General features: G+C 42.3%; 1 protein-coding gene across 3 annotated transcripts in view; it reads left to right on the top strand.

Moving 5' to 3' along the window:
- The window catches only part of LOC119033931 (inositol polyphosphate-5-phosphatase A), a 145,606-nt gene that overhangs the window by 109,955 nt on the left and 10,265 nt on the right, over positions 1-25,386 (top strand). For all 3 annotated transcript variants that reach the window (XM_037124548.1, XM_037124549.1, XM_037124550.1), the window contains exons 10-12: positions 11,959-12,054; positions 13,705-13,779; positions 19,521-19,594. In XM_037124548.1, the coding sequence (XP_036980443.1) occupies positions 11,959-12,054; positions 13,705-13,779; positions 19,521-19,594 (245 nt within the window). The remainder of the gene's footprint in view (positions 1-11,958; positions 12,055-13,704; positions 13,780-19,520; positions 19,595-25,386) is intronic.

Below are 25,386 nucleotides of genomic sequence, written 5' to 3'. Positions count from 1 at the left end.
CTGACACTGTCTTAATTGTCCTGATGCAGTAAACCCCACCTATTTACTACATGCCATGCAAGTTAAAACAGAGTTTTATATTTGACCCACACCTGTTTATGGCCACACAGGTGAAGCTTGCAATAGAAATGTTTCCAACAATACAATAAAGGCATATCATCTGGTGAGAAGAGTCCAATCTATCACAATGAGGACCCATTATATCACAGATAACCCATCTGGATATAGAGGGAGACTATTCTCTCTAGACAACAGCACCTCTCTCTCTCTCTCTACTCTGTTTGCTTTCGATGCTAATGAATACAACGCTGAAGACACAGAGGAAAAAAGAGTTCAGCTATGAGGGCGTAACTTGAGCGATGCAGCTTTGATGGGAGCGCTGTCCATATAATTAAAACGCTGGCAAATGAAGAACAAGCAGTGGCTTCTGTTGGTCCTGCTCATTAACAACAGGCCGTTTGAGCCCGGCGCCAGCCATGCTATTGCCATTGTGTACTTGGAGGGGGGAGGGCACAGTGACTGGCAGCTGGGAACACCATGCCAACGGTGGGATGGCGTGACAAACCAAGCCAAGGATGAGCGCAGAGCCTGGCACTAACAGGGCCTTGGGAGGGCACGTTGCCTTGTAGGCCCCTGGGGTTGGTCCCGGTCAGGGATGTAACCTGAGTTACCCCTAAATCAGTCGCGACTGCTGTCCTCTCCAGCTGGAGCTGATGTTTATACTCTGAATCTGGTGCACTCCGCCTCCCACAATAATTTAATAGATTTTTATGAAGGTTTGACAGTGGAGGAAATAGTCAGTTAACCAGCTGCTTGACAGATATTTCTTGCAGTGTGTCTGATACATCCAACAGAAACTTCTCAGCCATGCTATTATGGATGCATTGGATGCTTTTGTATAAAGCTTTTTTGATTTTTGGGTTGTGTAATTCTACTGAAAGCCAAGTCTGTAATTCGCTAAATAAAGATTATTTTGAATAATACAACACAAAGACCAATAATTTTTCCTGTAGTTCCCCCTCTGGCTGCTTTAAATGATTATCTTCATTGTCGATTAGTCTGTCGATTATTTTCTCAAATAATTCATTAGTTGTCTATGAATTTAAGATAGTAACAAATGTTGATAAGACTTTCCCAAAGGCCAAGATGACATCCTCAAATGTCTTCATATTTAAGAAGCTAGAATCAATAATTTTCACTTCTTTATTCATGAAACATTGTTCAAAGGGACTGATGGGCAATTATGAATAGTTGCCATTAAACTAAATAGCAGACAGCCTATCAGTTAATTGCAGCTGTCTGTTTCCCTCATTCTCACAAACATGTTTACTCACTCATGCTTTTAGTTATCAATCTCCTCCTTTCAATTTGTCTGGTCATTTCTCCATTCTTTCTTTCCCTCGAAACACTTCAGAGACTTCCTCTCTTCTTTATTTTGCAAATTCATATCCTCTCATACTTTTCGTATCAAAAATATTCTCCTGCTATTCCGCAGCATATGTCATCAAATTAAAGTAATAATATTTTTATAATCAATTAATCTGCTAATTGTTTTCTCCAGTGATCATCCGGTTTATACAAATGTCAGAATCTGTAAATTGCTTGTTTTTCCCGACAGCAGGGCTGCAACTAATGATTATTATATTTTCGTTATTCATTAATTTGCTGATTATCTTCATGATTAATTGTTTAGTCCAAACAATGTCAAAAAACGGATGTGAAAAATGCTAGTCACAGTTTCCCAGGGTCCAAAGGGACGTCTTCGAATTGCTTGTTTTGCCCAACCAAAAAAGTCTTTTCATTTATTATTCTAAATGACAAAGAAAAGCAGCAAATCCTTAATTTAAGAGTTGGAAGTAGCAAATGTTCAACACTTTTGCTTGGAAAATGACTAAAATGATTAATTATCAAATTCGTAGCCAAATAATTTCCTGCTTGATCAGTTTATCAATTAATAGCCATAGAAAACTAGGAAAACATTTCTGCCAAAAGCCCTCCACATCATGTGCAATATATTAGCCAGAACCTCACAGTGTGCTGCAAGATAGACGAAAATTGTGAAGACATGTTCTGAGGTCCTGCTCTTAAAATATCCCCAAGCCCTTTATCTCTGTAAGGACACCAGACAATGTGTATGTGAAATGTCTTATGATAATGTTATTTCAACTATTTACATGTCAAATGGTCAAGATAAGTCTCTCAATGTCTTGCATTTCAGTTACTATGATGCGGTTGTCAAGATTATGCAAGCAGTATAAATAATCTCAATCTAATTAGTCAATAATCTGATCAGTCTGCCAATTCAAATGGACTCAATACTCAATCTATGGCTTTTTTATTTAATCCAGCACTTTTTCTAAACAGTGCAATCGCTCTATAAATCATGAATAATCAACTTTGGCTTCCAGTCTTTCTTTATCTCTCGCTTTATTGATGGTTTGTTTTGTCTTCTGTTGTCCCCCCACCTTTTGAAATCACAAGGAGGAACAGCAGCAGCTAACAGTGATGCTATTATTTAGTCCAGATGAAATGTAGCATAAACTGTGACAGATAGGGACCTCTTTGTGCCTGGTACATAGTGTCCAACTTGTATGATGTCAGTCTATTTTTGGCTAATGCAGTTCTCAGTCTTTGTGGAACAGAGCACAATAATTGTTTCTCTCTCTCTCTCTCTCTCTCTCTCTCTCTCTCTCTCTCTCTCTCTCTCTCTCTCTCTCTCTCTCTCTCTCTCTCGCTCTCTCTGAGGGATGGAGTGGTTGTCAAGATAACACATGTTGTATTTGGGGGTTGCTCTCAGACACACATACACACACACTCAGTCTTCATTGCTATTTCCAGCATTTAATCATTATAATTGTTTGTAATGCATATGCAAAGAGACAGTCTCTTTGGCTGCACACGGCTTCACTGCCTGCTCAACAAGTCAGCCGCTGTCAGTGGTGGTAGTTGGATTCAGATCTTTTTCCCAAGTAAAAGTTGCAATGCCAGTGTAGAAGTACTGGTATAATAATAGTAAAAGTACAAAAGTATGAACTATATGTACTTTATGTGCCAAAAGTAGCAGCCATCATTGCACAGAATGGTCCATTTCTTTTTTATTTCATTCAGTGTGTATTATATTATTAGACTGCAATTATGAATACATTAATGTGTTCATCACTTTATACGGTCAATGTGATATAGCCAGAAACAACAAAAACTGAACTAACATAATTAACTGTAAAGAGGGCTATTTACTCCAAAGCTAACAGCTAATTAGCGAATGGAAGCAAGCTGCAACCAAAGATGGCTACAGCTAAGAGTATTGTTCAAGTGAGCAGCAGCTGTCATTTTCCCTGGTGATATTCTGCCCCACTTTATTGGTGGAGTTACATTCAAAATCTGGACAGATTTGAAAAAATTGCATTTTTAATGTTGCAGCTTTTGCTTATAAAGCTTGAGTGGAGAGTGGAAGGTAGCATAAGATGAAAAAACTAAAGTAAAATATCAGAACATTTCACTGAAGTACAGTATTTTAATAAATGTATGCAATTATCTGAAGTTCCATAGTGCAGAAACAAGTGATTGGGGAAGAGTGGCTGAGACAGAGACACCATTCACCCCTTTACAAAACACTGTACTATCAGAATATTGACACTGTTATTTTAAGGTAAAAAAATTATATATTGTTGCTTTAAGGAAGCCAGTCCAATTACTCTGATTAATTTAAACTACTTGGCTCACAGGTTTCCCAGTGTGAATCATTACTGTCAGCAGCATAGTCATGTTCAAACAGAATGACTCGTTGTAACACAGCTGTAAACCCAGTGTTGGCACCATGGGCTTTTAAACAACTCTACCCTCTGACATTAAAAGTCGCCGGGCTCCATTCACATCCACACACAAATATCCCATCATATTTAAGAGGGCCCATTAAGGGCCACATTGAGAATTCATGGGCCTTTCTCTCACTCCCCTTGTGTGATTTATCTGTGACGGCCATATTGCCGGGCCCTTTCAGAAGGAGTGGCTCCAGTTTTTGTCTTAGAGGAGGCCCGAAACAATGCATTTCAGGCCCATTTCTCCGACAGGGCCTCCTCTTTCAGGGGGTAGAGAGAGCCGGGGCTGGCCTAACATCTGTTTGTGTCCAGAGCCAGGCGGGACCGGAGCACAGCGTGCCTCGGTGGCCCCCTTCTCCTCTCCCAGGGGGTCTTTGTTCCCGATTTCATGCTATCAGAGCGGCAGCATGTTTTCCTGCGCAGAGCTGTCAGGGGCATAAAAGGCCCTGAGTGGGGTCACATCAAGAGGGATGGGCATGAAAAATTGGTAAAATGTATCACAAAGCCCACCCACTAGATGGTTGCCTAGCGCCCTGCGGTGGGGTTTCAAGACCCTCCTCCCCCTTCTGTACCTTCCTCTTCCCCTTTCCTTTGGCTGAATTACACCTCTCTCCCTCACCCCAGCGGACAAGCACATCATTTAGATGAAATGGTGCAAACAAATTAAAGGGTGGTGCTCCAAATGAATCAATGTTCTTTGTGTGCGAGGAGGGTTTTGTGCCTCACTAGGGCTTTCCTCGCAGTGTGCACTGGGAGGGAGATGGCTGGTCACCTGCCTGCCTGAAAAAGCCATCAACTGCAGTGGTACCTCAGCTGTTGCTGCAAAGAAGACAATAACTCTTATAATACTCCTGTACAATGCCACTCTTGGCCAACTTTCTATTTACCTATCTGCTCTTTTAAACTTAAAATATGGAAGTCACAATCTTTGTTCTATTAAAAGTTTGTGATTTATTATTGGTAAGGGAATACAAGCTGTAGTTTTTCTGAGTTAACAGATGGGACAATGTAGACTGATCTTCAATTTAGGATAATATACCACAGAAAGATATTGTGCAGTCCACAGAGTCCAGGTTGTCTTTGTGCATATGCTTTAATTGATCATCTCTCAAATTTGTGTTCATTTTCCATTAAAAGTATGAGCTACTGCCATTCTTGGCAAGGTCTTACTTGGAACTAACCTGGTTAAATGAAGTGTCAGTGTTATTGGTTGAAGCTCAGACAAACGTGAAAGAATCTCCGTTGCAAACAGTCTGGTCAGTCTTAATGCTAACCAGGCTTTATCGAATACCAGAGTAATGAACTCCACAGACTCCGCATTCCTATTGGGCCATCACTAATCACCAATCACTGATTGGGTCTTCGATATTCTGTAATTGACTCAGCAACGACAAATTACCTCACTGCCTGTTTCCTGTAATTGATTCCCAGCCCGAGCTGCGGTAGGATGGGTAAATTAAATGAGAGTGCAGTGTTTTCAGGTGCTTAGCAAGTGTTTATACTCTGTATCAATAGCTCATCTGTTGGCCATGTTTAAATGTGCTACAATGATTTCTTCACGGTTGGATGTGAATTTGTTTTCTCATTAACAGGATAAATGCTCTTTTTAGGTCCGGAAAAAACACCATGAATGGCTGTAGCACTGCTGGCTGCTCCTTCACACCACAAAGCCTCCATTTGGATGCAGCTAACAACATTCAAATGAATGCCACATTAAGATGGCTATTGAGCGATTTAAGCATGCGCGGCCTTATTGAGAGGTTAGGAGAAGCCGGTACGTTAAACAGTCTTGCGGACATCTGCCGCGGTTGGTTTCAAAGTGCTGACTAAAAGTGGCAGGGGAGGTTTCTCCGATTAAATCTCTCATTAGGTTTTCTTTGTACAGGTGGCAGTAATGTGTCAAGAGCCCAGCCTGAGACAATGTCCTCCTCTTAGTGGGACTAATACGCCTCAGGAGAAACCCACCCTCCTTTTACTGCCACTACTTTACACAGAGACACAGTCACAATGAAGCATCTGGTGGCCTTTTCCTGTGTGGAAGGCTTTTCCATTTCCATTGTGTCTGCGAGTGTGCATGTGTGAGAGAAAGAGACGGAGAGATCAGGAGGCTTAGTGCATTTCTGTGGCTCCGCTTGTTTAAGTTACTGTTTCTGTAAGTATGAATCTTTACTGAGAATGTCTGGAGATCACTTAAAAATATTTGCTACCCGCTCTGACTGTGAGTTTGGGTGGGTGAGCTAGTACGTGCTTGTGTGTGTGCGTGTGTTTGTGTGTGCAACCCCCCAGTAGTGGGAGGTCGCCGAGGTCAAAGTGATGAATTTTTATAGGCCTGTTCCCTGTGTTTCAGCCCTGTCCCTTTCTCTGCGCGCTGCACTGCCTCTCAAAGACAACCATGCAGGGCAATTTGTCCTGCGGGGCCATGCAGAATGGGCCAGCAGAGAAGTTAAATACCAGGGGGGAACACACACACACACACACACACACACACACACTCTCACACTCACACAAAACATACACATACATTCAGTTTCTTTCTCTCTCTCACACACACACACACACACACCCCTCTGTCCTGTTGTCCTGAATGATTTGTGGCCTGTCCATTATCCATTCCGAGGGGACAAATGCTTTTGGGCAGTTTGTGAAGGTGAAGCCAGAATGGCAGCCCTCAATGCGCGCCATTGTTTTTAGAGAAGTTTCCCAGATGTTATAATGCACAAGATAAATAGGGCACATTATCACTACCTTGCACGCCCTCTTACCTCTCCAACCTCATTTTTTGGCAAGGGCGTGGCAGATGGGGAGACCCCCTATGAAGCACATACTACCGTCAGCCCTTAGTGTCAACTCTCACACAGCTTGACGAGTTCATGGGAAGGGGTGACGGTTGGGTGTGTGTGTAGGTTGCTGTTAGGGGTGACACAGGCCAGGTTTACTAGGGTCAGTTGCTGACCAGTGGGTCACACACAGGCTAACTTTGTGGCTGATAATGTGTCCACTCTCACCTCCCGTCCATGTTGAATCCCCGTCCTGCCGTGTGTGTCAATGATGAATCCACAGTGTTTGGAGGCATTAAATTAGCCAGCCACAGGGAGAGAGGAGTGGACAACTCTGGCTTGTGTCCAGTCAGATTGGGTGGGGAGGGTCACAGCTGATTTACTGGCTTTCCTGTGTAATAGCTGGCAGGAAAGCCGGAGGCCGAATTTGTTGTTGCCCACATCGGATGCCCCCTTTTATCCAGCGCAGGCAGATGTCGCCATCATGCATGTGGGATGGGCGTGATGAACGGTGGCGAACGGAAGAAAAGTGATCAGTGCTAAGCAATTCACACTGAACCTGCCAGCCCTGCTGGCACACCTTAACTCAGCTGGCAAGCCAGCTTTGTGTGGCAGCGGGAAAATAATGGCACATTCTGACAATGCCACTGCCCCTGCTGACACAAAGGGGAGCCCCTGTCCTCTGCCTCTGGTAATGAAGAATGAATAGTTAGCTCATTGTCCACTCATCCTTTGCCTCCCTCTGCACACACTCTCATACTCTCTCTACCTAATTGAGGTTTAATCACTCAGCTATAAATGCACTCGGTGGATTATTATATTGGTGGAATGACAGTTTATTGAACAGTGTGAATCATCGTATGTGATTGGGGTGAAGGAGGGAGAAATATAAACCCCAGACTGAGGATGAATCGACATTGGCTGGTACACTGTTATGTCACAGGTCTCTGCTACTTGTTTGGCAGATTGTGATTCTGACAAAATTATAGTGACAGTGTCCACGAACAAATCTAAACACATATGGTGTCATTATTCTCTAGCTAAAAATGCGGCAATCAATATATTCTGCATAATGTTGAGTTAAACAGTAGCTATTTTCACTTTGAGTTAAACAGGACCTCAGATGTGGTTCATGGTTCCAATGGCTGGAGTTGCCCATGCCTAAGTGTCCTTAACCTTCCGCTATGATAAAATAATGTATAGTACACTGAAATAAATGGTCACAAGTATACAAATAATTCTTATAAGTGTCCTACTAAGTATTTCTTGATAGACCTCTGTTTCAGAGAACTCCATTGTTGTCCACAAACTATTAAAAGCCAATCAATGAGCCACACTGTTGCACTGGTGACATGTGCCTTCTTACCATGAACACACTTTAGTTTGAGTGTGAGTCAGTCCCACATGAACCATCCAACTGCTGTAATTAATCACCACTGTGTATTAATTATTTGCTGTAAATAGTACACAGAATTTCACCTCTTACTCATGTTTCAGTAACCTTTGCCAAGAACTGCAGTGCCCAGTTATTTTATGAACTTAGCCTTTTTTCTAATTAAGATACACTATATATGTGTGACCTGATCCTAAATATTTGCATCTACAGTAGAAACCAGTGGACTTATGGCCGAGTGCCACAGAGAGGGTCGGAGAGTTAAAGAAATTGTTGACAGATTTGTGTGAGTTTTTTTTTTTTTTTTTTTTCATGGAATTTATTGAGGATAAGAAAAATGTAGAATAAGGCCAGCCTCACATTTCAAGTTTAACATCCTTTTCATCTTTTAATCATCTTTGTGTTTGGTCAAGGAAATGTAGATAAAGATGAAAGTTTTCACAAAGAACCTGCAGAGAAGGTTTTTTCGGGTTTAGTTTTTGTTGATCTTTTAAATATAATGTTTTTTTTACTGTGTGTATTTCCCATTATTCTTCCTCTTATGTGTGACATGCATTGTCGGGAATGCCATGGTGCTGTGTGTGGGTTTCTCAGTGTTTAAGTTGGGCACAGTGGATGGCCTCCATCTGTTGGCAGGACCAGAGACAGAAGGCCTGAATGTGTGTGTGTCTTTGGTCTTTGAAGTGGGACAGATTGCTTTAACCTCTCTTCTAAGGAGAGCAGCTGGAATAGAGAGCTCCTTTAAACAGCCGCTTCCTCCTTCGACAGTCATGAGATTATCCTCCATTGATGCACAAAGGCAGCGCCTTCCTCGGCAACCCCTCGTCCCAGCCCCCAGGCCTCTGGCCCTCTACAAACACTCAGCATTGACCTGTGACCCATAATGCAGAGATGTGATGCCAAGTCACTTTGCAGTAGTGGTTAAAGAGCTCAGAGGAGTGAAGAGATACCTACTGGACTACAGCTGCTTCTTCTCACAGCTGTCTGTCACCATTTTCCCATTGCCTTGTTTCCTCTCTCCCTCGCTCACACTAATTGTCATGTATTCAATAATGAGCCAATTGCAACCAAACGAATTATGGTAATATCATTTAGGTTCGCCAGTGAGAGCGTGTGTATGTTTAATGTGCTTAGGAGGACGGAGCTTTGAAGGGAGAGATCTGTTCAGAGATTCCTCACAAGCACCTGGGCTCTGCTGGCAGAGAGAAGGAGACATCACCGCACTGATATGGTTTAAGTGACAGCATGGGGTTCTCATTTACCCCATCCCGGTGTTTGCAGGGCAGATCTTATGGCAGAGCTGCTGGAATGACTGAGGCTCTGTGTGTGTTGGATGACTGGGGTGTTTTTCCATGAAGGATGACAGTAGGAGAGCTGTGATCAATCGGGTGCAATCAGCCTGCTCCGACCGCACCGACACACTGATTGGTCAGTCAATGAACTTCTGAAGAGATCAATCAGCCTCCATGTCAGCATCCATGCAGCAGTACTGCCCAGGATACATAGTGTTTTGACCACACCAGTGGTGATCTCATGAGCTCATCAGCTTTAGTTTGATTGAAATATAAATAGAAATAAGTCTATGCTGTTCATTAAAACCATTAAAAGGTTTGAATGGGCCAGACAGTAGTTTAAGTATGAAGTGTTGTAAATATTAATTAACATTCATAATAAAAGACAGAGTGACACTTTGTGCAGGGCATCAGCCCATTAAAGGAGCTTGGATCATAGTGCTACAAAATCCCTGAAAGCCAGCACAAAAAAAAAGATCTTAGAGACATTATCCTGGCAACAACAACAACAATATTCACCAGTTCATACGTCATTAATACAGGAGAGACAACAATTTAGATAATACTTGAATTCAATGAATCATTAGATTTTCTTTTTTTTCTTCTTTTTCTTCACACTTCCCTCTCATTTCTTCTGTATACCATCTTACATCTTAACAACACAATACAATTGATGCTTTCTTTTGCCCCATGGTTTATCATTAAGATTAGATTTAAGAATTTTTAAAACATGGACACAATATGTGGCCATTGACTAGTGCAACACCCTTGTCTCACCTTACTTGCTTAATATGGTGGCTGCCAAAGGAGCAAACCTGTGAAAAACAGCAAAAGTCCCACCCCAGACCTGCAGATTATATAAGACTAATACAGTGATTCTTATTTTCAGGTGATTATACACAAATAAAAACATAATTGTTAATATTATACATCTGCCCTTAAATCCCCCTAAATCCAACACAGTGGACCTTTAGAATAAATAAAGTGTCTTTAGCTTCGTTTTTGCTCTTGCTCTTGGCCAAGTTTAAAATCTGCAGGTGGGATCATTAGTTTCCCTGAAGCTAAAAAGTTAAAGTTGCCCAGGAGTCCAGTTTTTAATAGTTCTGGGAAAAGACATTTTCCCACAAGAAAAAGAAGCATTAGCTAATTGTCTCTCTTCTCTAATTGAACCTTCCTTGCAGGGACACTCTTGGCTAACATGAATACGAAACCTGTGGTTCAATTATCTCACTTAGAATGATGTCATCCCCCTCTTCTCCAAGCAGACACCTATGTGTAGGGTCTTCTCTATGTTCATATCCACGTGCATGTGCTTACTTACACAGGTGTGCCACTGCCAAATGTAGAGGACACATTCATGTCCAGGGGTGAGAGTGTTTTGATCCGAGACCCACTTACTGGATTATCACAATCATTTGAACATGAATGGAGGGGTGATTTTCTGTCCTTTACATATTGGTACTTTTTGTGCCAGTAAGCAGTGTGAGCTTCTGGCCTCGGAGGTAGCTGTGGAGTGGCCAGGGATTTATGCTTGACTGACTTTTGCATTTGCAAAGCGCATGACAGAAGGGGTTTCACTTGGAAGAAATACAATAACCTTGTAGAATCCACAAACATTCAAATCCATTTGAGAAAAATCTATTTGTTTTGTATATATTTCACAGTCCTCATTAGACTGTCGAGAAAGGTTGTAGTTTTTGTCATTTTTATCCGAAGGTTATAGAGAATTGTATTTAACAGAAAGTACCACTGGCGCTAATCAAAGATGACAAAAAATGGCGGTTGTCTTTGCTAGTTGTGGCTACAATGACTTTTTGACAGGGAGAGTATCTCTTGCCCTTCTCACTAGCTCCTTCTTTGGCCTATTCATTGCACAAAGCTGCTTAAGCGCACTTAAGCGCATTAGCATTTGGCTGCCAGGGGACCATATTGACCCTGCATTTGGATGGCCTAAATGAGTGAAAGATGGAGCGATTTGTTAGGGCTTTAGAAAGTTGCTTTTGGGGAAGGGGGGGCAGAGCATGAAGGAATGGGGTTGATGCGGGGGGGGGGGGGGCAACTGCAGAGAGTTGTTCCACTTTCTCTCAGGGCACAGTGTTTGTTCTAATCTGGTGTGCCGTTTCTTCGCGGCCGAAGCAGGACTGATTTGTGACATTTGAGTCTAAAGGGCCTTTTTCTGCTCGCTATATTGGCTTGACCCGATTATCTAATCTGTGCTTTGAATTTCAATCAGGTCAGCCAGTCTCTGCCGTGTGGTATGGGAACCACTGGCTGAGGGATTACCTCATTCAACTGTCTTCAAACACAGATGGTCGAATGTTTAACTAATTGTTAAAGGAGTCCACAAAGGGGAATTTAACCATGCACACAGTCGGTGGGGTCAGTACATAGAGGCAGATAAAGAGAAGGAACAGTGAGGTGGTGGTTTGTGGGACAGTTCTTTAAAAATCATTCAAATGCTGCACAGTGTAGTGCATGTAGGTACATCAGCTATGTTATAAACTACTGTAAGACGTGTGTGTGCGTGTGTGTGGTCAGTTGCTCTACTTACGTCACGTATGGACATTTAGGTAACAAAGTGAAATAAATAAATGGATCCCATTTAAGTGACCATCTTTTTTATTTTCTCCTTCACTGTGTCTTTGAGATCACTCACTCTCTTCCTCTCTCCCCTCCAGACTCTCTGCTCCACTGCCACCATGCAGACAGTCCGAGCTGCGGACACCAACGAGGTCGACAAGCTAATATTCCGAGAAAGTGACAATGACCGAAAGGTAAGCTGTACTACAATAACTCTGCCTGCCACAATAATGTTTCTTCAGAATCGTATTAAAATGAACATAGATTAACATGACTGAATATAAATCATACTGTTATCCCTGACACTATTTTGTCAAATCCAGTAAGAATTGATCCAGTTGAAGGCCTAGTCACACCACAAAGTGGCATAACAAAAGGCTTGGTGACACAGGCAGTGCATTTACATACACAGCTCAGTCAGATTACAGCTATAGTTCAATTATGCTGCTTAATCAGACAACTGCAATTGTCCAAGTATACATGCCGGTGAGAAAATCAAATTTCGTGTCACATCGCATTTCATAGCCGGGCATGATAGGTGGTGCTCTACCCATTTCAACTAGCGGTAATAGAGAGCCACCTCCGGCTGACCTCTTTATGTCATCAGATGCCTCGGCATTTGAGAAAGATGGCGTACAAAGAGCGAGGAGAAACTACATCTTTGTACATTTCTTATATGGTGTACATGATAATTACACAAACTATAGGCACAATTGCGCTCTTGCTTGCGGTTATTTCATGTAGCCTTCAGGTCTGAAAACTGGTGGCAAAGTTGCAGTGCCTTAAAACTGCAGTCTTTTTGATGGCCAGCAGTTGATGATTCCAGTGTTTTCACAAATAGGTCTGTTTGTATGTAAGCGTATGAGAACATTACCCTACTTCTCATTTATTACATCAGTAAACAGTTTCCGAATAAACAAATTAAATGTCTCGGTCAGTAGCTTCAAGTTTTCTATAATGCAGCACGATTCATTCATTTAGTAAATAATGGTTGAATCTAACGTAAAATGGTCAAGAAAGACTGACAAGTCACTACCATGGCAAGTGCCTGGGTTTTCAGTCAGATCCAGTCAGGATAATCTCCCCAGGTCCATTCTCTCGTCCAAATATGATCACTTCTTCTTCATCACTTCAATTGTTTGACTTGAAGCCTCAAAACGGTAGTCCACAAACCAATGGCTGACGTCATATTGTCTATGACTAGTGCTAATCTGTCACGATGGCTCTCAGAGATTCTTTGTATTTTTATTGACATTTCCTTGTACTTTTATTCATTAAATGTTAGTATAGGGAGGAAATACAATGCTTTTATCTTGCAAGTCTTTTTGCTCATTCGCTAAATGGACAATGAGTGCGCTCAGTATATTCCAGAATGATGTTTGCACCATTTATTCCTGTCACATAAGTGTATAAACATTATTTATTTTCTCTGGGCCAGTACATTTTCCAACAGAGTAGATGTACAAGACTGATCACCGCTAATAAGCTGCAATATCTTCCTCCATTTTGAACCATCCAGCTCTCCCCATGTGCAGATCCACTCATTTTGTTAATTGTGTCTAACTGAATTGATTTGGCTGCAAAATTCCTCATTTTTAAACACCAGTGTGACCAGACCTTAATAAGAATATGATGAAGCCTCTCTGCTGTGTATTGAAAAGGGACATTACCTGAGGTATTACAGGTTGTGTTAATATGCGGTGTTAAGTGATGCCTCAGTGAGACGTGTAGAATTAACAGTGCTGTCTGCCATCGCAGCACACTGCTGTTCATTAGTGCACTAATTACAAAGTGCAGTTCACATTATTAATCAGAGCACCGTTTCTCTCTTGTCGCTGATCTAGGTTGTTCTTCAACTTGAAAAGAAGCTTTTTAGTTATGTCAACCAGGACGTTTTCCGGGAAAACAATGGGACCTCAGTAAGTCACCTCATTGCTTTCTAGCCCTTTATATTCTCATGTACACTCTCATTTCTCTACTTCTGATTATATAATTTTTTTTTTTATCAACTTTACATTGTAGTTTAATTCAACATTCCTTATTTCATCCAACATGGTCTAAGATTAGTGATTTTAATGCTTTGGTATGTTTGTATGTTAGATGGCATACACTTCTATTTATAATGTATTAAGATTATGTTTTTCAACAACTGTAATGGGCTGAATCAAATTTGTAACAAGTAAGATTTCAGTCACAGAAAAGGGTGCAACAAGGCCCCTTAGTTCATAGGATTGTCCAAAACTTTGGTGTACATATCAGTGCGTCAGTAACTCATGTGCTTTTATGTGACAAGCTCAACCTATCTGGCTCTTAAGCAATCAATTAATCTGTATTTATGTAGGGTAGGTTTGTTCAACAAAAATGCTCTTTTTCAGCGTTGCTCTGCTTTCTGTTTGAGGACTGAATTCAGCCCCTGTAGTTCTAAAAGAAAGTCAGAATGACTTACATTAAAAGATTTCATTAAAAAAATAAAGTAAAAAAAACCTTATGATTGATATCACCACCCTGTCTGTCTGACCTAGCAACTGAATATGTCTTTTTTTTTGAGGGAGAAATCATCTGAGATCATGTCTCATAACTAGGGTTGGACAATGTCTACCAAAATTGGCATTCATTGATGTCCACAATGATGAAGTCTACCTCCAGCTGTCTCACCTAGTTGAGAAAAGTTTCTTGGTCTCTGCACCACATCTGTAACTTAGTCAAACTACGTTACACTGAAGCTATACTGAAGAAGCTAGGCTAAGAAAACAGTAGCACAAATAACACTGGCTAACTCATCAGATTTAACAAGATAATAATAAACCAGAGATTTGACGTTAGTACGTAGGACAGTTTTTTTAATCTCCCACATGTCAAAGACCAACAACTTTTTCCCTATGGCAACTCTGAGGGGACACACTACACATTACACACACACACACACACTACAGCCCAGCCTCTGTCCTAATTGAATGTGACTGTGTGATTTTTCCTTAATGAAAGCATATAAACAGGCCCTTAGTGATAAAGATAGTTATAGCAGGAAAGGTAATCATTCATCTATTTAACCAGCGATGGAACTTGGTTGGTATTTACCTTACACACTGTACTATTGGACATAAGATGTGTGCAGAGACTGTGTAACAGTCGCTGTAGGAGGCTGAGGCTCCCCCTGATCTGATTTCCACCTCCCTCTCCTCCTCCTCCCCCCTCTCCTCCTCCTCCTCACCAAGTCAGACAAGATGGATGACATAATGGGGGCATCAGAGATAATCTGATGGTCATGGTCTAGTTAAACACACCATGTTATGATCCTTATAAAACAAACTACCTTTCCAAAAGGATAAATGTCCCTCCTCACCCTCTTCCACTAGGGAAGGGGAGAGAAAAAAAAATCCATTGCATCCTTCATCAACTGCAAGACTTGTACCAGCTTGACAGAAATTTAATTCGAGGCAGCTCTTGAAAATAATTATTGTATTTTGAGAGGAGTAATCATTGGCCGGGACATGATTGAATGTGTCCATGCCTATTGACTTTTGCTATGATTAATAGGTTTGTTTAGTCGATATTCCCATCGAAATTGTATAATTAATTATCCCCGGCGCTGTCACAGCGGGACGATGGAGAGCCCTGATGAGTATTTGGGAAGATTAAATTTTCCGGGTGCTCGTGGCGTCAAGGGGCACCGCGGGGCCTTGCTCCGGTGGAGAGATGGTTGGAGCGTGAGGTGCGTGTGTGTGTGTGTGTGTGTGTGTGTGTGTGTGTGTGTGTGTGGACGCATGTTTGTGCTGTGCATCCGTACATCAGCACAGTTTTCCTCCTCTCCTGGAGCACACACCCGTGGGGCCGTCCCCCCTCCTCCGTCCCCATTGATTTTGTTTCAGTATCTCTTTATTGTAACTTTATCAGTGTGGTGTCGGCAGATGGGGGACCGGGAGAGGAGGGTGTGTTTGTGTACTAGCTGTAGTAAGTGATGAACCTTTCCGTTTGGCGTGCCTCTTCTTGTCATGCTGGCAGCGTAGTCCTCGGCATTACTCAAAAGCCCCGAGACGTTTTAAACAGGAAAGGACATAAAAAATAAAGAACAAATGCCTCTGCGCCCTGAAGCTCTTAAGTGGCAATACAGAAGACATGCTAAATGAAATCTGACCTTATAGGAAATATATAAAGTGATGCTGTGATGTCTCTCTTTTGAATGGTTCAGGAAAGTACTTTCCCATCCTGCTAACAACGCTTTTGATTTGGGAAAACATCAAAATCCTTCCTCTCAGTTAACATTTGATTAAAAGCACGGTATGTAATTTTGCTGTGAGGGTGTCTGTCAATCAGTATAAAACACACCAAGTAATATGGGATCATAGGAGTTGTTGGCTTCATTGTTGAACAGTCACCATTGGTGATGAAAATCTACCTACTCAGGCAGGAATTGTCAGGGACAGGGTTTTGATTAAAAGCGTTATTCACGTTACGTCTTGTTCTCTTCCTCACCGTCTTACTCTCCCCTGGAAGTTGGAGCGACAGGCGACCAGTTGAATAAAAGTATGTGTTACTTTGGGTTTGAACGCTGTTTGAAAAATTTTTGGTACGAACACAACTCAACAAAATGTATAACAAAGCTATCATCGCTTCAACTGAGAAACGTTACATATTGTTTCTTTAACGTCAAAATGAGAGTTCAGAGGTGCAGCGTGCCACCGTGTTGTGTTTTGTTTGGGTTGGCCAATCCCGCCACCAATCGACCACCACCCCCACACCCTCCGTCAGTGACAGTTTATCGCTTTTCCACACAAAATAATGAAGATCCCATAAAAAGAAGGAAAAATATGACCCCCTGCAATGAAAACCAAGTGTGAGGTGTAAAAATCAAATTAAATGACCTTTCACCCCAACATTTATTGATGGCCTTTAATGGCAGCAGGTGTTGTCACAGGGGATACTTGACAACGTGTAAATCAAAGCACAATTACAGGTGTGAGGGACAGTGAGAGGGACAGTTGCCAGGCCAAAGACCTCGTATTCCCCTTTTTTTTTTTTTTTTTAACCCTGCTCAACTTCCTGCCTCTTAACTATCAGCACCATTCTGATTTAAGAGCGCGCTGATCGTCGAAGCAAAGTCAGAAATTTGATTCCATGACAGGGTAGTTTTTACCCAGACACTTCCTCATCTCTTTCCCTCTGTGATATTGCCGGAGCTGCATCATCTCCTGCCACCTCAACTCCCAAGGTCACTTCTGGTTGACAAACTACTCTTGGCTTTATAATGTCATGAGGCCATGAACCAATATAAGCAGTTTTTTTTTTTAACCACTGACCTAGCAGGAGCCGCAGAGCATTATGCTTAATTGACCTGGGATTAAATGTAGTGTGAAATTTGTGGCCGCGGGGTTTTTTATTCACCTGAATGAATTACTCAACATTCACTTAAGGCACACCGTAGACACACACAGCCATATGTCGCTCATCCCCGGCTGTTTAAATGGTGTCACACACTTATTATCTCGTGTTTTGCCTCAAACAAACTACCACACCTGTGAACATGATGCACATATATAGCAGGTTGTCACTTATTGATTTCAGCACTAGTCATTATACCAGTATGCGCATGTATTGCTACATATTCTGCTGCACAGTGAATTACCAGAAGTCTTAAATGCACCATATGTAATTTCTGTCACTAGGGGTCTCTTAATCAAAATAATGACAACAAAAGATGTAGTTTGGTTTGTCGTGAAGCAACAAAGGATCAGGGGAGTTGTTGTCTTCTCTGTTAATGGCCACCATTGCTGATGAAAACCTGTCTCATTTGTTTTCATTCACTGACTTCCTTCTTCAGTCTCTGACACTCTTCTAGAAGCGACAGGCGACCAAATGAAAAGCACCGTTATCTTTGTTAAAATTAACATTTCTCTGGGTTTGAACATTGTTTGAAATATTTTGGATTACAGTATATACATATACAAATTAAAGAATATATAACAAAGGTCTAGTCGTTTTGAGACACTTTAAAGCAAAAATTCTACATATATATTTCAGCTCTCAATTATCAATATTGCTATTGACTTAAAAAAAAATCATCTTTATCACACATGCTAGAACACATAAAAGCATGGTATCAGTGGGTGGATGGTGAGACGGGGTGCACAGTGGAGCGTGGGGTTGCATCCCCTGCTCAGCCATCCCTCATCCACAGTATGTGAGTCTCTCCTGTGACCCCAGCACTGTGAGTTTGATGAATGCAGCACATCTGCCCTCCTGAACCACAGAGACTCCGTCTGGGAGGCCCCTGTGCCTGGAAGTAATGGCCACTGTTCTACACCACTGACACATAATCACACATACACAAAAACACACATAGTGTCTTCGTGAAGACACACACTGGACTTTGGCTTATTTATAAACGTGTACTCACCAGTGCTGTGAAGACAAACAATGCATGCACAGTCAGACATGGACAACATAAATGTGTCAGTGAAGATGGAAGACTGTAGTTACATTCTGCTGATATAATAATATTCACACGACACCCACCCACCTTCCTCCTCCCAAGTCTCCACTTTGTGAGGACGTCCTTCCAAATATTGAGCACGGCGTCATCTCCGCTGATATTTCATCATGTAGCCATCAACATATCGCCGTGTGTAATACACCAATGTAATGTCATTAACGTCAAGCTGCCTATACAGCTGCTGTCAGACTCACGGCATCTAGCATGAGGTCTTCACCAGGCCATAATTGTAGTCGGCTGTTTGAAACATGTACAATAGCCCAATTTACCACTAAACAAACATGTCTCGGCTTCATCGCCACGTCTTCCTGTGTGAAAGGAAAGGGTGGTGCTAGCAGCGAGGTCCTCCGGGGAGGTTGCTGGGAAACGTCCCTGTCAGTCTCTCAGGGAGGCAGTCATGCAGGTGCCCGAGCTACCTGTTCATCTCCCAGATAATTAATGTGTACAAGAAGCCGCTAATTGCACTTTTCACTAATGATTTATGGGTTTTGTGAAAGGGGGGAAATTGGGGGACGTGTGTGTGTACACTCTAGTGAGTGAGTACAGCTGGGTGAGGAGACATGATTGATGAAGAGTGTGTGGATGCACTGTCAGTGTGGAAAGATAGACCCCCAGTAGGACAGGGCTAGTAACGCACACACACACAACTGGTCAGCTGCTGTCAATTTTTCCCAGCACATGGGATGTAGAAACGAGTAGATAAACCTAAAGATGTATCCTGCTAACTCTCCTAAACTCTCATTTGGCGTACGAGTTGTGCATTCTGATTGAAGAGCACTGACCGTGCGGACGGACATCGAATAAAACTGTCTGAATCACAAGAGGCTTTAAACTGTCCTTGAATTGTCTTGGCATGTGTCTGTTTGTTGGCAAAGGTAGACTTATATATTCAGAAGACAGATTTAAAAAATAAGGCCAGAAAAGTCATCATTTAAACCATCTAGTAATCACAAAAACTGCTCAGCAGGACCCATAACTGCTCAGAGCCTGGCTGTTTGTGCCAACCAACTTTTATAGAGGAACGTGTATACTCTGTGTGAATGTAAAACAGAGCAGAGCTGCTGAAAAAGAGCATTCATTTCAGTCAACTTTTACTTGAGTACAAATATAAGAAAGATTGTCTCTAACTTCTCCCTCTCCTCATCGCCATACTTGTTTTTCTCTCAACAGCTTTTAGAGTATGACAAAGAGCTGTCGGTGTTCAAGGATCGGCTGCATGAACTGGAGATCTCTTTCCCACCAAGGTATGGAGCTGTTCTTACATCACACACAACAGTTTGACACAGTACAACAAAATACTATTTAGAGGTGCTACGAACAACCAATTGAATAGTTGTCAATGATTAAATAAAATGCAAACAATTTTGATACTCACATATTCACTTAAATATTCCGGCTACGGTTTCTTTTTATTGTGAAACAAAGAAAAACGGGATGTGTTTCTTTTTACTCTGTGACCGTAAATTGAACATTTTTGGGTTGACAACAAAAACACAGAAAGACATCATCATTATATTGACCAGACAACTAATGGATTAATTAAGAATAAAATCAACAGATTGATTTGCAGTGGAAATGATCGTTGGTTGCCATCTGAATCAGATTCGGTCTGATGTTCCTGTAATTATATCAGGTTTTGAAATTTCTGGCGGTTGCTGTTGGACAGGGATTGGCAGGAAAATTTGTGCTGACATTTGTGAACTTCATTAGGGCAGCACAATTAGTTGAACTGTAATTAAGATATCTACATGGCCAAGTATTACATCCAAATCATAGGAGCTGCTGTCTTTTGAAAAAAGGAAAAATGTGTCTCAACATAACATTCGAATAGAGGCATTGTGGTGCTACAGAGAGATACAAATCATAGTCTCCATCATCATCATCCTTCTAGATCTGTCAAAAATAATCACGGTTATTACTTTTTATTATTATTATTATCATCCTTCAGCCCCAATCTTGAACTTAAAGGATGAATGAATGCAGCTAAACCTTTCAGCTTTGTAACAAAGCATTTTCCGAAGTAAGTCATCTGGATTCTAAATGGTTTACTTAGCCTCAGACCATTTTCTCAAATTATAAAGGAAGTAATCCTTTAGTTTATTTGAAATCATCAAATTCAGAGGTACCTGGTTTTGAGATTAAAGCAACATAATACAGGAACTGTCACGTGTTGCTACTATCTTGGCCATAAGGACTCATTATTATGTAAAATCAGGATTCAATCACCATGGTATTGTCCAGAATGGTTTTATGAAAGCTGTTGGATCTGTGTTTGATGGGTATCAGTTGCTAACTATGATTGGATATGGTCCCAAACTGCTCCCATGTGTATGTTTTTTCATATGTGTGTGTGTGTGTGTGCGTGCGTGCGTGTTGCAGCGCCAACGCTTTGGGCTGCATTGATATTCCGTCTCAGTGGGACTTGTGGGAGACTGGAGCGGGTGGTCTCCTCTCCTCTTCCTCAAACAAATGCATTTGCAATTAGCCCTTTCAGAGGAGAGGGAGGGCAAACACGCGGCCGGCGTGGAAATATGTTTCGGGAGCAGCGCGTTAATGGCGCTTGACCTTTGCCGTCGGTTGTGACTCAATCAGAGCAGATAATGAAACGCTGTAATCAAACAATAATTACTTGATAAACTGCTCTAGTGGCAGGCGCAGGGCGGCGGGGGATTTTAGTGTGTGTGTGTGTGTGTGTGTGTGTGTGTGTGTGTGTGTGTGTGTGAAAGAGAGCGAGAGAGCGATCGAGGGCTTGCGATACATAGAGCTATCAAAGTGTGTGTGTGTGTGTGTGAATTGCTTTAGAGTATGTGTGTGAGTGCATGTGTCAAGGTTCTGCCAGTCCCTGTTTTTTAAATGACTCTGTGTCTTAATCAGGGACCCCATTTACATCACTTTGCATAAGTGACAGGTGGATTTATTGTCCTTTTACACTGCCTGACTTTTGCACCTATCCATATAATACTGAATCATCTCTCCACAGGGAGGAATGAATGTGCTGCTGTGGAAGAATACAAATGATTTCCTCATACTTGAGGTGATGATGAATCAAATAGATGAAACCCGGGAGCAGCATATGAAATTTGATTTGATCTACTCCATGCGCGCGACAAACCACATCATTGTCAGCCTTGTAATGGGTAGCAGTGGCCTAGTTAAACTTAAACAACCCCCTCCTCCCACTTCACACATACACACACCCCGCACACACACATACACTGGTACCCCTCCCCCTTGTCAGGTCTGCCTTGTGCTCCTTGAGCAATCAAGCCTCAGCAATTGTTCTCCATCGCATAGCCTGCTCCGGACCAGCCCCTCGCCATCTGTGAGGTTATTACTCTTTTTAATGCAGGCCATCAGAACACACCCTCAGTGACACACACACTCATGCACGCACACGGCTCACTTTTGTTCAGATCTATAAATCAATACTAGTCACAAACATTTAATCTGCAAGTTAATTCTGTCCGTTGTCCTCTGGCGGATAAGAACTTGTCACAGAATGAGACACGCTGTCAAGGATGAAGTAAAGATTGGATAACACGAAGTGATTGATGTACAAACTGTAGGTAAAAACAGCCACATTGCGGGGAATTGTATCTCCCAATCTGTATTTTTAACAGCAAACTACAGCTGAAGCTAACAACTCCCTTTCATTTTTTCGGATAGGACATCCAGTTTTGGCAGACTCTGTCCCCACACGTGATTTGTTCCCCCTGCATCGCTTCAGGAGCTGCAGGCCTTAGAAAATGCATATCTCTTTACTCTCAAAAAGCCGTCTGTCAAGGTTGGCCATGACAAGTCTAAATGTTTGGCCACTGGGGTGAGGAATTTGTCCGGGCCTCGTCACAGTTGGACCTGGAGCCAGTTGGCGGCTGGGGGACAGCTCATGCACTCAAACACAGCAGCCCGTGTATGGGTCTAGCTTTTTCAACCAGTTTATGGGAGAGAATAGATGAGTCCGCTCATCAGAAACCAATCATTCATTTAGACACAGTTTCTCCATGAGACCAGAACAGGCTATTAGGTCATTATCTTGGCACAGCCTGCTGCATGGCCCTTTGGCTGAAAATAATGGTAAGTTTGACTATACATTATGGTACTTTTGATTTCATATTAGGATTGGCATAACTACGGTAATATCCCCTAAAACATACTAAGGCCCTAGTAACTTATTCATGTATTTTGATTGATTTAGGGGAAAGCTTTTAGTACTCCTCTGATCTGATTTCTTTGTCCTTTTTTTGCACGAGATCGATGCAAAAATTGAATCGGGACCCCAGCTTGAGGAGGAAATGCAGTGGACAATGAGGGAGCAATGGAAGAATGTATTCTGCCTGTAACATGGTTACTGGGAATAGGCTTTGAGGGAGATTTTGAGTGACATCAGACCAGCGGTACAACTCCATCAGTGGACAAATCATGAGTGATTTCAGAGCAAGGAGATGGTGTGGAAGTCATGCAAAGTTTGCGGGAGAAAAGATGGCTGCTGTCTCAAGGGTGTAATTGTAAATTGGGGGTGAGGAGCCATGGTGCAGATATAGTCATAACATCCAGGTACAACTGAGGTACAGCTAGTGTTAGAAAAAATCCAACAAAGTGATATTGATTCATGTTCACTTGTCTAGATGTGGATTTTGGTACTGGCAATGCTAATTCGGTCATATTTAGCAGGTATATTTACCATGTTCACCATGTTAGTTTCCTGAGTTAGCATGCTGACAATTTCGCAAATTTTGACCCAATCTGGCAAAAGTCAGTGGATCACCAAAATCATTAGGATTCATCTTCTGGAGGCTTAAATATCTGTACAACATTTCATGGCAGTCCAGTACTTACTACATGCAGACTTTAGCGGAAGGGAAAGTGCACATTACAAACATGCGTATCTCTCTGGCATGTATTTTTTCCATTTAACCCAATACATGTAGAGAGGATGATGTGAAGGTGCTACAGGGAGCAGTATGGCTCCAGTCCCATGCGTCTTTGTTTGTCAAGTCTAGACATGGAAAGAAGCCGAGCATGGCCCGGGGGTCAGGAGGTGAGACCGGTGAGGAGACAGGAACTGATAAACAGTGACTGACCATGGCACGTTAGCATACATTTTTCCAAAGCTGCATGTCTGTGTGGACAAGCCAGAAAGTGACTTGCCTGCTCGGGAAAGCTACAACATTCATACTGTCATGAAAGAGGAAGGGGGAGGTTTGAGAGCTGATGGAAGACCGAATGACTTTGTCCTTCAGATGAGAGAAGATTTTTGGTCAAGTGACACAAATGGCAACTTGCCAGTTCATCAATAACTGTTAATAAGTACATATGAGAGAACTGTCAGAGCAGTGGAGAATTCTTGAGCTCATAGGAAGTGCTCTCACAGATGGCTCTTCTGTATACAGTACGTGCCTTTGTTCTGTGAATAACACTCTTTACACTCCACCCCTGGCCCTCTGAAGGCCTCTATGAATGATGTCACCCTCTCTGTATGTGTATTTGTGTATTTGGCTGTGAATACATTAGTCCTATAGCTCTGCTGTTTGCATCCTACATGAACAAAGCATCTTGTTCTCTGCATCGTGGACAGCCCCGCTACACTGGAGTGGAGGCACGTGACTCCATTTAAGCCGCACCACAGATGTGGTTAAACGACAATGTTTGGTTAAAGTACTGCGGCCGAGTTAGTGCGTGGCTCGTGTCGGCCACAGGATTCAGCGCTACAGGCTAATCTACTGAACAGGAACATTGTTTTACAACCACCAGCGCATCCATCATTCTAACGACTAGAGAGCCTGTGAAAATGATGAGGGGCCATTGTGGCGATAATAGCTGAAGATTGTCCACTGTCTTGTGTCATTGCCTCTTGTCTGAGATGATGCCAGTGAGAGGGAGGCTTTGTTCAAAACAATCTTACACGGAGAGGATTAAATGGATGCCATCTGTGTCTTCTTGTCTTCATTTAGAGCAGCTAAAGGCAGAACGTGTCATAGCTGAACCCCAGCAGGCTGTGAGCCATGAGCTACTGATGGCATTTCACTCTGTTTGTACTACACTATGCCAATGTTGTGCCTGCGAGCCTCCCAGCTCTACAAACTGAAGCAAACATTCAGCTTTATTGATAGCATTTGGCTGATCTTTTTGAATCTGTGTGTGTCTGTCTGTGTCTGTCTGTCTGTCTGTCTGTCTGCCTGCGTGCGTGCGTGCGTGCGTGCGTGTGTTGTGTTTTGCAAAGCCTCCCCTGACAACGGCAAACAAACATGGCTATAGAGGCAGCAAGTCGTTCAAAACCCACACTTTTGACTTTTTAGCCAATCCCAGCCCGCCAATGGTGGCTACAAAATCCCATGATGCTCTTCACCACTCATGACCTCATGGCCACTTCCACTGTTGCTCTTATCTTTGGCTTCCTGCCCTTCCTATATTCCCAAGTTTATATTGCCCTCATTAAAAACCGAGCACCCAAATAGCCCACTGTTTGGCCTGTCACTTACTCATCGTTGTGTAGAACAAGGTAATAACTGTTGATGGGGAGATAAGAGAATGCAGGACAAGGATGTCTGGCCTGGAGTATTCAGAAACATTTCCGGTCCTGGAAATGCAGGTGTGTAGCCTGGCCTGCCAACAAAATCTTATATTGCATTTTATACACAGGTTTCTGTTCTTTGGCTCTTTTAATTAAAGTTTTATTCAGTATTTTGTACGTCACAACAGCCTCTCCCTCTGCTGGGTGAGGCAGAGTTGACACACTATAGGTACGGCCTGTGCTCACCTCGCCACTTTTTACTGTTGCAAGACAAACACCGGTGAAACACATGAGCGATGCGTCAGCAGCCGGGTCAAACATTAAACCCCAAACCGAGCATGAATGAATGAGATCTCAGTGGGTGCTAGAGGGTCTCCACGTGTGACTGTACACACATGTATCTTCTGAGAGGTGGTCAGCAATACAAAAGAGTGGAGGCACAAAAGGAAGGCAGGACGGTATTCTTATGTCAACTTTACACAAGAGGTGACCGCTGTAAAATCTGTAAACACCAGTGACCGAGAC

This window comes from Acanthopagrus latus, chromosome 15 (genome assembly GCF_904848185.1).
Source record: "Acanthopagrus latus isolate v.2019 chromosome 15, fAcaLat1.1, whole genome shotgun sequence".
In the NCBI taxonomy this organism is placed as follows: domain Eukaryota; kingdom Metazoa; phylum Chordata; class Actinopteri; order Spariformes; family Sparidae; genus Acanthopagrus; species Acanthopagrus latus.
Note: the sequence above shows the minus strand (reverse complement) of the source record. Positions and strands in the feature narration are given on the sequence as shown.